The sequence below is a fragment of the Apium graveolens genome, chromosome 8, assembly GCF_009905375.1.
Source record: "Apium graveolens cultivar Ventura chromosome 8, ASM990537v1, whole genome shotgun sequence".
NCBI lineage: Eukaryota > Viridiplantae > Streptophyta > Magnoliopsida > Apiales > Apiaceae > Apium > Apium graveolens.
This window is the reverse complement of record NC_133654.1, coordinates 207,113,485-207,125,817: the sequence shown is the minus strand read 5'-3', so window position 1 is coordinate 207,125,817 and position 12,333 is coordinate 207,113,485. Positions and strand designations below refer to the sequence as shown.

At 35.5% G+C, this 12,333-nt stretch overlaps 1 protein-coding gene across 1 annotated transcript; it reads left to right on the top strand.

Annotated features, from left to right (window-relative positions):
- Window positions 1-373: 373 nt before the first annotated feature.
- LOC141680282 (uncharacterized) lies at window positions 374-1,213 on the top strand. The gene has a single exon (XM_074486550.1). It carries the CDS (start codon window positions 374-376, stop codon window positions 1,211-1,213), a length of 840 nt encoding a protein of 279 aa, XP_074342651.1.
- Window positions 1,214-12,333: the final 11,120 nt, after the last annotated feature.

Sequence of the window (12,333 nt, the reverse complement as noted above, 5' to 3'; positions counted from 1 at the left end):
CGAAGCTCACATTCCTTAGTATTAAATACAGCAATTATATATATTAGTTTTTAATCCATAACAGAAACGAAAGCCCTTTGACTCGAAAAAATGATTTTTTTCATTAAAAATAGTTTCAAACCTTAATTTCTTTTGGAAATAAGTCGATTTTTGATATTTACTCATTTAAAGACCTTATTACTTATGAAGATGAGTCCAATAAATTTTGAAAATTAGGAAATGAGCCAGATGTTGTTCCGTAATGTGAATAGCGAGTCGATTTCGATTCTAAAAATTATTTTCAAACTAAAAAGGGTTATGTGACTTATGTGCTATGTAAATTACATGGACTAACAAGCGTCTAGCTAGTCCTGTATTCAAGCGCCTGGATAGAATGGTTGCTAATGGTGTTTGGTTTAATTCATTTATAGAGGGTAATGTCTTTGTTAAACGTCGAGGGATCATGGATCATAATGCGCTTTTGTTTGTAGAACCGATGCATCTTCAAAAACATAATAAACTGTTTCAGTTCTTCAACTTCATGATAGATATCCCTGGGTTTCAGGATGTTATTAGTAAAGCTTGGTCCTTAGAATGCAATGGTCCTTGCTATGTTCGTTTTTTCTCAAGGTTAAAAGAAACAAAAAGGTTGCTTAGGCAACTTAACAAGGATCATGGCAATGTCTCCTCTAACGTCTCGAATGCTAGAGCTAACCTAGAGGAAGTCCAGTTGTATATGATCAATAATACTGACATCACTCTTTTAAATTTGGAGAAGGACTTGATTAATAAGCTCAATGCAACTCTAGTCGAAGAAGAGTCTTTTTTCCTTCAAAAATCGAGAGTAAACTGGATGGAGCTTGGAGATGGGAATAATTCTTTTTTCCATCACCAATGCAAGGCAAACTGGAACCGTAACAAGGTGTTTTCCCTTGAGGATAATTTGGGAAACATGGTGCATGGCCAACTTCTGTGTGCTAATATAGCAATTAATTATTTTGAAAATCTGTTGGGGCCAGATATTACTCACTCCAGTTTTGATTTGAATAATGTCGAATGCAAGGTTATTACTGAGGCCCAAGCTACCTCTCTGTGTGCGACGGTTACTGATGCTATAATCTATGCTACCTTGAAGAAAATGAAGAAAAACAAGGCACCTGGGCTGATGGCTTTAATGTCGAATTCTTATTGGCCACATGGAGCATTACAGGGGTTGATTTTTGTGCTTCTGTAAAACATTTCTTTGAAACTGGATTTCTTCCCTCAGGTACTAATTCCACTTTCATTTCCCTTATTCCAAAGGTTGATTCACCAACAGTTATGAATGATTTTCGACCTATCTCCCTTTGTATTGTACTGTACAAGTGCATATCCAAAATAATAGCTGCTAGACTAAAGTTGATCATGCCATCTATCATTGACATTACACAGTCTGCTTTTATCCCTGGAAGGTCCATCTCTGATAACATTTTACTTGCTCAAGAACTGTTTCGTGGTTATGACAGGGTTAATGGCTCCTCCAAGTGTGCCCTCAAAATCGACCTCCACCAGGCGTTTGACTCTCTAAGCTGGGATTTCATTTTAGCTGTTTTAACTAAATTACACTTCCCAACCATGGTCATCAATTGGATCAAAGCTTGCTTTTGCTCTACTCAATTTTCAGTTAAACTAAATGGAGTAATACACGGGTATTTCCGAGGTTCTAAGGGCATTCGACAAGGGGACCCAATGTCACCCTACATCTTTTCTATGTGCATGCAGATTTTATCTTGCATTCTCAACAAGGTTCCTCATGATTTTAAATACCACTGGTGTTGCAAAGATATGGGCCTCACACACCTGTTCTTTGCTGATGATGTCCTTTTCTTTTCTTATGGTTCTCGAAGCTTTGTCAAGCACATCATGGACTCTATAGCAACTTTTTCTTCATAGAGTGGTCTTTCCCCCAATATCCACAAAAGTAATAGCTTCTTGTGCAATTGTGATCAGGATTTTGTGGAGTGGTTTGATTCACTTCTGATTCCTCGAGGTAACCTGCCAATTAAGTTTATGGGCATCCCTTTGATCACCTCTCAACTTTCTGTTAATGACTGCATGGCCCTTATCACTAAAATCAAGAACGGACTCAATACTTGTACCACTTTGGTGCTTTCTTTTGCTGGAAGATGCTTACTCATCAAATCTATTGTGTATGCTATCGAGGGTTTCTGGTGCAATCATTTTCTTTTTCCTGGCACAATACACTCTACTTATCCAGTCTCTACTCACTAGATTTTTATGGCGTGGTAACATTAACCACAAAGGAGGTGCAAAAGTTGCATGGCAAACAGTTTTTCTTCCTCGTGAGGAAGGTGGCCTTGGCTTAAAAAACATGCAGGAATGGAATAAAGCTCAAATTCTTGGTCACTTGCTTAAAGTCATTACTAACTCGGACACACTATGGGCTACCTGGGTCAATAAAACTGTCTTAAAGGGGAAGTATTTCTAGACTACTAAGCTTCCCACTGATTGTTCTTGGATCTGGAAAAAATTCTCAAAATTTCATATATTGGCTTTGCAGTTTGTATCATTCTGTATTGGCACGGATGAGTCCATCTCACTTTGGTTCGATCCTTGGTGGAACAATGCATGTTTAGCTTCTAACAGAACCTCTAATATCATTTCTCAATGTGGAATGCAACCTGGTGATAACCTTAGTGCCATTATCCATAATGGTACTTGGATTTTACCAAGGGCAAACTCAAGAAGTCACCATCTGGAACCAATGTTAGTGCACTGGCTATCAACTTTTGTCCCTCCGACTTTGAATACATGTCCTGATCTTTTATTATGGGATGGATGTGATGCCACAAAAATTAAAACCTGGGATGTTTGGAACTCAGTAAGGCTTCGAGGTACCTTGGTTTCTTAGTATCGTGTGGTGTGGCACAAGCTGCGTATCAATCGATATGCTCACCACCAATGGCTTTCTTGTCACGGGAGGCTCTACACATTATCTCGCCTACACAGATTTGGCCTTGTGGATAACCAACAATGTTACTTATGTATTTGTGGCCGAGAAACGGACTCTCATATCTTTCTTCACTGCTCTTATAGTAAATGGGTCTTGTGCAATCATATGTCCCCGTTGGGAATCAACATTGTTGGTCATTCATGGCTTGGATTTCTCACTTAGTTGGCTGATCTTCATGATAAACCTAAGAGCACGGTGGCTCTCTGCTATGCTTGGATATTCTGCTACCATGTTTGGAGGGAGCGAAATGCTCGAGCTCATGACTCTGGGGTCCTTGGTTCGAGGAAGTTGCTTAAGGGTATCAACAGAGATGCTTATGCTAAACTTCAAAGCTCTACTTGGTTTTCTAAGCTTGTAAATACTAGACCAGATCTTGTTCCTTGTAATAGTTTGTAGTAGGTCTTTTTCAGTTTGTTCTTTTGTTTGCTTGCTTTCTATCTCCAATCTTTCCTATATTGGTTATAGATAGTTTTCTCTATGGCTTGTCATAGAGCTTAGGGTAGATGCCTTCTTATCTTTCTTTTTTGTTGATATATACTTAACTTAGCAAAAAAAATAATAAATAAATAAATTATTATACGAGTCAATTGTAAACGTACGGGTAGACGATAAGGGCTACGTGAAGTCGGTTCAAGACGCAATTGGCATACGAGTTGACTAAATAAGTATCTTTCTCTGATAGATACGAAGACAAAAAGGCGGACCGAGCCAGTGTTAGAGAGTGGTGATGTACTTGCACTATATCGTGACAGGCAAGTTATTCCCCTATTTTAAATTCTGAATAGTGAATTACTTTCAGATTCTCATCGCAGTTAAACACTGATAATTCTTGTTCACATACACTGATACACAATTATTATTTCTTTGTTCATATTTCATTTCGATTCCTGATTTCTCTTGATTCCTTGAATACTCTATTCATATTCCAATATTAAATACGTATATATATATATATATCTTGATATATTCCAATATTGGGATACATGAAAGCATATTGATTGTTCTGGTTGCTCATCCGTGGACTGGATGGTGAAGATTAGGATCAGGTATACACTTGATCCTAAGGACCGGGAATTAACCAGATCCTTTTGTTGGGCCATAGAGCCTGGGTACCCGGATGGATCTATATATAGAGGTATAGATCTGCACTGTATTATGGATGACCAGCAGGATATAGGTGTGAACTTGTGTCCAGTCTAGTTTATTGATTATCGCCGATAATAGCCTTGGTTCTCCTTTACAGAAATACATAGTTACCGATACATATAGATTACCGGTTTATTTAGCTTTAACATAATATTGTTTATATATTTTGGATTTGTTGAGCAAATTTTGGGTCACCCCCTTTGTTGTTATTCACCTTGTTTATTTTCAATTAAGAAAGAGAATGAAATCAACCCGGACTCGCGTGGTAAAGAAGCGTGTCAAGCAGCGGGATCCTCTAATATCTAAAGTGCTAATCCCTATCTAAGAAGAGAATTTTGAGCCACCAGAGAAGGTGTACTGTAGATAGATGTGGTTTGTGTTTGAAATAAAATGAATTTAGTTTTAAAACTGGTTTAGAAAATGGTTTGTAATAAAGAGAGTTCTATGAGATTTTATATTTGAATTTGTAATAAAGTTAGTATATCGTTCTTATTTTCATACCTCAATCTGAAAAGGTCTTGGATAGAATAGAAGGGGTTAGATATATGTTTATATAATTATCATACAGGTTTGTATTAATTTGGAGATTAGTAAGTAACTCCCAGATCTAGACCCCTAATTTGGAGGGCGTTACAACCGTGATGAATTATTCTGAGTCCTAAAATTATAAAATAAATAAATTAGTTCGTAAAATTATTTTTGAAATAAAAATAGTTATTTATTTTATCGAATTTGGATTACGAAATTGGGATTGTTGGGTGTGTTGTGTCGATTATGTTTCGACGAAAAGTCCGATAAATAGAGGAGACGATGTTCGGATTTCGAGAAATGGATCTCGAAAATACGGGAACATAAACTGTAATTATCGAGAATACCAGTCGAGCATATATACATATACTTAAAAATAAATATTATATGAACCCTGATTGTTACGTGTATTATAATATATATAATTACGAGTCGGGATTTGATATCGTTCGGGTAAAGTTGTTAGCGAGGATATGTTAAGCATAACTGGTCATCTAATATAGTATATTCCAATTTTGTAGGTTTCAGTCGAAGGCCTCAAGAGTTAAAGTCAATTTAAAGTCAGACTAGCATTTAAGTTGTAAAGCTCTACAAGGCAAGTACCCCTGAACAAATATTTTACAGTTCAGTAATATATGAATAACTGTTGATTTAAATTACGTAGAGGAACAGAACATTTTAAGTTACGTATCCACTTTATTTGAAAATATTTGTTTAAATTATGTTTTGAGGAAAAGTAACTTCTGAAAATGCATATCTCTAAGATTGTGAATAAAATTGGAAAGGTTTTGGAAAGTGTGATGTGATATAATTGTTTTCAAAAGAGATAGGTAAAAGTGGTTTTAGAAACTGGATAAAACTAATCAGATATCAGATGGTTGCGTAAGAGGCCGTAACGGCCCAGCGGGTTTGCGTAAGTGGCTAAGTTAGTTGCGCGCCCTATTTGAACTGCTTAGTCCAGCGTGACAGAGACCTAGCTAGTCTCTGAGTCCCGGAACAGGTTTATGGTGGGATAGACTGATCAGCTGTCCCTAGGATTCATCCAGTATATATCTATCCGATTTTAGTTTTGTGGTTTCCGTAAATGAACCGATGATTTTGGGGTTCCTGTACTGGAATAGTGGATTTGGAAATGAAAATAGCATGCTAAAATTAAACTTTGGTATTCACACACAACACACGACTGATGTTATATTTTACAGAGCATGCTAGTTGTTGATATCCAGTTTATACCTATTTTACTGTTTTCATAAATGATTTATGATTTCTGTTCATATAACTGTTTATCATAAACTATTTTACTTGTTATTCATATAGTGGTACTGTTGAGCGATTGATAGTTTACCCTTAAAGGTTGTTTTATATATATATATATATATATATATATATATATATTACAGATTCCTAGGAGACCCATCCGACACAGTCAGGACAGAGTTCCAGTCCCTCCCGGTCCCGGCTCCTCAGAGTTAGTTTGTATCAGACCAGATGTGGTTTGATGAGTTGTTGTAATAAGTTACTATGCCAGGCTTGTGTTGAGTGGCATTTATGACACTTTATTACGCTCTGTAAAGCTTTGAATTGGTGTAATTGTATTCAAGTTGTTGGTATTTTAATGTATTTTCTAGTGTTTTTGCATTTTCAGGCATTATCTAGGCAATCAGGTGAATTAGCATTATTTTGGTGCTAATTTGGTGTTAAGGTGGTGTTGGAATAAAAGCTCTTGGAAATCCGGCTCAATTTAGCGAGAAAATGAATAAATCAGAAGTTGATCTAGGGAGTCAGCGTGCCCGTGCTGTGATAGCGCGTGGCCGCGCCCAAAGTCCAGAAACTCAGCGCGCCCGCGCTGGTCAAGCGCGCGCCCGCGCCAGGTCGAATGCAAAGAATCATGATTCTAATGGGCTTTTGATCCAGAAGACTTCTACTCTGCATGGGGCTGCTATATATACATAATTAAGTTCATTTTTGAAGAGAGACATATCAGAGAGTAAGGAGAAGGAGAAAAAGAAGACTGTTTTAGCATAATTCAACCAAGGAGAAGAAGATCTAGTTTTAACTTGAGATTCTTTATTTATGTTATAACGTTGGATGCTAGTTTTCTTATTCGTGAACCTATACTCTTGCGTTATACTTTGTTTATTATTCGTTTATAAATACTACATTTATTATACCATGCTTTCATCGGAACCAACGTTGATGATGAGTCCGATTATGGGCTAATCATTCTCGTGGGGTTCTAGCGGATTTATTTATTGATTTCTTTAGTTAATTTGTTCGATACCTTAGTGTGTGGTGATTGTATTATAACCTAGTATTGGTTGTGCTTATTCATCTTATGAGCGTCGCGAACTTATAAGATAGCTTGTTAATTCTTAATGAAGCGAAAGTGAATTTAAGAGTTTAGAACTTGCCATGCTAGCATAGTTTCATGTGTATTTTTCATGCATGATTCGTAGGTAATTTTAACCATCTTACTTGCCCTATGTAATCATGATAGATAACTTGTGCGCTAATCCTTATGTTGTCAAATTCTATAGACATATAGGGTCTTAATATAATTGGTGTCTATTCAGCTTCTATCTAACTTGTGGATGTCTGGTAGTATGGTATACATACAATGAAAGTTGGTGTTTATCAGTTTCGTGTTATCTGATTAGTGTCATCACCATTACATGCTAACGTTAAGAATGAAAAGAATATTGAATGAAGTATTTAATGAAGTTAGAATCTCATGTTGTCATATATATTAATTCAACCTTTCTTATTCTCTTAGTTATAAGTGTTAGTTTAATTCTTAGTTATAAAACAACGTCAAATTGTTATTCATCTTAACATTGAATAATGGTCATATCATTGTTGCATAAGTGCATAAATTACAAAGTTAACCTAAAGCAGTCTCTGTGGGAATGAATCTATTTTAAATCTTATATTACTTGTGAACGCGTATACTTGCGTGAATTTTAGCGCGTGTTTAGGGACTAACAGCTTGTAGAATAAGTTTGGTTGTATAGTTTTGTAACCTAAGTCATATTTAAACCTAGAAAAGGTTTTTGGAATAAGGCGGTCGTGTTTATATATTTATGTTAATTCAGGTTGTATTATGTTTTTTATTATTGTTGTTAGTGACGCCAACTCCTGACCCCCGGGGTTGAGGCCACACACTTTTGGTTCATTATCTGGTCATGCTGTTGTTCTACGTCCTCATAGGTCTTATCTATGGGATCCGCTCAAACTTTAGCTGATCATGTTGTTCAATTGGTTTCACATACTGATATGAAAGCATGCATCTATCAAATCCACTACAGTTTTAGTCAAAGGACTGCATTCTTCTGTCTCTGTACGCAAAGAAGATACTGTTAAAATTATAGAAAACCTTGTTGATCTTTCTATGACTATTAAAAGTACAAACAAACAAAGTGGTTTGCTAAAGAGAATGTTTAGCTTGGAAGCAAAACAAGATCATATATCTGAAAAGCTGACAGCTTTGGAGGCTGGTCAGAATGATACAAATTCCAAGTTGGATGTTATTTTCTCTCTTCTACTAAGTCTAGATGACAAAAAGGGGGAGATAGTATCAAAGACAAAATGTCAAGCTGAATCACTTTTGAGGAGAAATACCAATTCTGATGATGATGGTGATGTACAAGAAAAGGAGACCTCTGATGCTGTGAAAGTTGATACTGTATTTCAAAGTCAAAAGAAGACACATTCAACTCAAGTCTCTAAGGATAGATCACATAGATCTGATATGGAAGCTTCTATTGTTACTCCTAGTTCAATTCTTAATGACAAAGTTACAATTTCTGATTCTTTTCCTGACACTGAAAGAATAATAGTGATTCATGATTCTGTGAAGACTGAAGAAGAATAAATTCTATTTCGAATGGATTACATATTCTCTTTGCTTATGTTGAAGCTGTTAATGCTGAAAACTTCAAGGAAGAAGAAATGTTTTTTGACAAAGAAGAAAGGGCACATGAAGGAATAACCAGAATAGTTGTTGATAAAGTAGATCAAGAATACAAGAATATGCTTAAAAGATATGAGAGGAATAGATGGAGGAGTACAAATATGAAGATGTTGCAGAAAAGAGCAGAAAGGAGAGATCAAGTAGTTCCAAAGATCAAGAATAAATATAAATGGATAAAAATTGATGATCTTAGTTGTAATGATAAATTGAGTTTTACTCTTGGAGGAATAAGGATGGTTTACTTGGTTCTAATACCATGGGAGATAAAACATCTTGGTTAGTACAAGCTAAGAATCTCAAGTTGATTGAACCATTCACAAGAGCTGGACTAGGACATCATGAAGCTAAACTTGTCAACTTAAAGTTGTTGAACTTCACACTTGCTGATAGTCCTGATTAGGAAATAACTGCTGATCATCTGGATAGACTTGAAGCTGTGAAGATTATTCTTGACAAACATAATGGTTCCGAATCTAGACAAATCTTAGTTTTATTGAAAAATGATCAAGTTCAAGTTCTTTAACTTGAAGAATTGATGATTATGTCTATAAAATAATTGAAGTACATTCACTATTTTCTAAGAGTTGAAGATGAAACTTCACGGTTATGGTCAAACATGATTCTTTCCAATATCAGAAGAAGGATACTGGATGATGGTCTATATAATTTTGGATCATATATTCTTAAATACATAAATTGTAGAAGGCAAGAAGTCAGCATGAAGAAAGGTGAAGATGTCATTGAAAATATTCTTACATAGAGACATATAACTATGAATCCTGATGGAAGAAAAACTTGCTATGTTTCATTGGAAGACATGATGATAGAATGAGCTCAAATCAGAAATCTAAGAGCTATTATCTATCAATTATCTGAAAAAACAGAGTATGAGAAGAATCTGAAGATCAAGTTAGAAGATATTCTATAGAAAAAGATTAATTGTTACGACCGGCATTCTATGTAATATTATTTGTGAATAATATTAAGTTAAATAAAAATATATTCAATGCTTGTACGTTTGTGTGAGTGAAAATTTCTGCATTTTAAATTTTGCTTTGGGTAGTATATGATTTTTCAAAGCAAGAATTTATTTAATTTCTTTATTTTTGATTTATAAGGAATATTCTAAGCTTTGGAAAAATTTTCTTTTAAAAGACATTTTGTACACAAATTTTGAAAATGATTTTATAAAGTCTCTAAAAATCCAAGTTATTTTATGGTATAAATTTTATAATTTTTGAACTTGTACTTTATTATATAAAAATAAATCTTTGGAAATTAGTTGCTTAATAATTATCAAATTACATGAATAACCTTGCATGCAAACTCTCTTCTATTTAACCAAAGGGCAAAGAAGACATTCTCCACCCCACTAACTCACATTTTGCTAGCCAAATTACCTCCTTGACCTTGCATGCAAACTTGCCTAACTTTAGCTAGAGGGTTACTCTTGTCATTTCCTAAATCCACTCACATTTAGTCTAGTCAAAGACATAAAAACAAAACTAAAGTGATGATCACTCCATTTTCACTCCACCCTCCCCTTTTCTCCTCCCTCCCTCTCGGCTCAACCCTCACTCTCGGCCATCCCATAGCCGAGGCCCTCCATCCCCTTCATTTCTTCATTCTTTCACCCAAACAATCATCTTATATTCAAGTAATTTTACTCCCTATATGTTATTCTTATATATTTCAAAAGTATAGAGTGAAAAACCTATGTTTTGACCTTGCATGGTGATGTTTTTGTTAAACTCAAAGTGAACCTCCTTGATTCTTGTGAATCTAAGGCTTTCACCATGAGTTATAGTATCATAGGGTCAAGAATGGCTAGACATAAGAGTGTTACACCTATGCGAATGCTGTTTTTACCCTAATCCATTCGGCCATGACTTGATAGGAGCCGAATGGATGGTGTTTTGTTGCCTTGTTAACATTTTTGTGTATTTTGTGATGATAACATGAATTTTGTAGTAAAGTCTTGATAAAATCCTTTTGCATGCTAGTTGATCATTTAGTTGTAATCCATGTTAGGCTTGCATGTTGAATTATGATAAAAATTTATTTGGAAATCATGTTGTTTTGGTTTGAAAAACCCGAAGGCATGCATGCATGTGGAATTCTCTTAGTTTGTTGTGAAATTTTGATCATTTGGAAAGATTTTGTTAGTGAGCCTTAATTTCAGTAGGAATAATGTGATAATATTGATTTATGCTTCTTGTTGCATGGTAATAATTTGTGGTTATCTTTTATAAAAATATATATCTTGTTGTTTCAAAAGCATGAAGATTTGCGATTTGTTAAGAGTAGTCTCTTTTGTTTTGCCATAGTTGCACCTTAGGTAAGGATGATCTCACCAAGGGTATTTTAAGAAAAAGGTAGTTAGTTCAGTAGAATACCAAGTATAGGTCTTGGTTTAAGTATTTAGTTGTTGTTAGTTGGGTTTGTCAAGTCAAAATCTTGGAAAATGAGAAGTTATAGTTTCTGCAGAAAAATCAGTTTAGTACCCTGAGGTTTAGAGTGAGTTTTGACCATGTCATTGATGTGCACTTTGAGGCCCAAGCCACCAGAAGTTAGTATGGGGAGTATATAATAGGTTTTAGGAGTTGGTTGGAGGTTTGCATGTCATTTGGTTAGGTGCACAAGTAGAATAACAAAATCTGTCCAGCAGGGGACAGTTTTGTTGCAACTTAGAAATAGGGAGATTTGGCCATGTCATGGGTAGGCCCTCATTAGGCCCAATTGGGCCTTAGTTAGAGGGTATGTCAGAGAAGTTTTTCCAACCATAGTTCATAGGATATGAGCTAGAACCATGTGTCACAAGTTAATTCAAGTCAGGGCATTTTCTGCCCAGAAAAACAGGGGAACCTTGGACTTTTAGCTTAGGCCCAAGAAGGCCCAAGCCAGGCCTTTGAGCCACATCAAGCTTATGAGATGCCCTTAGGTCAGGAGAGTCTTGTGTAAAAATTTTGAAGAAAAACTTGTAGTTTAAGAGTGTCTAATGCACTCAAGAAACCTTAGTTACCATTCTGAAATTTGCACCAGTAAGCACTTTCACTTATCACATAGTTTTAGGACACTTAGAAGTGAGTATTAGGTCGACCACCATAGTTGTAAGATAGTATAAGGTCAGTAGAGCAAAAGGCACAAGTGAGGGTCAATAGGTTTTGGATAATTTAGGAAAGGCACATTGAGTTAGGAAGCCCAAATTCGAAGACTTCGTTTAGTTAGCGACCAAGTAATTTAAGTGGTGAGTCGAGATCATCCGAGCCTAGTGTGGCGTTATGGTGTATGTGATGTTATTTGGTATTAATATACGATATGTGATTATGTGGCTACGTGTGTACATTTAAAAATATAAATGTTGGATATGAATTAAGTGTGTATAGGCCTAAGTGCCATCCATGTTTAATTTCGGGTTGTAAATAGGTTAAGATGGAAAGAATATATTATAATGAGGATTATTATTATTTATGTAGGATCTCGAGACGAGGGAAAACTTGCCATAAAAGTCGAGTGAAGCTCCAGTTGTTGCTCCTACCAGTCAGACCAGACCAGTCTATCTCAAGGCAAGTGATTCAACTTGACCTTCGCAATTACTGTAAACAGTTCATATATATATCGATGCAATTATCCTGAGTCATTTTGATATATTTAAATCAAGAGTATCTTTTGTTTATCTTTGAGTTACATAGAGATG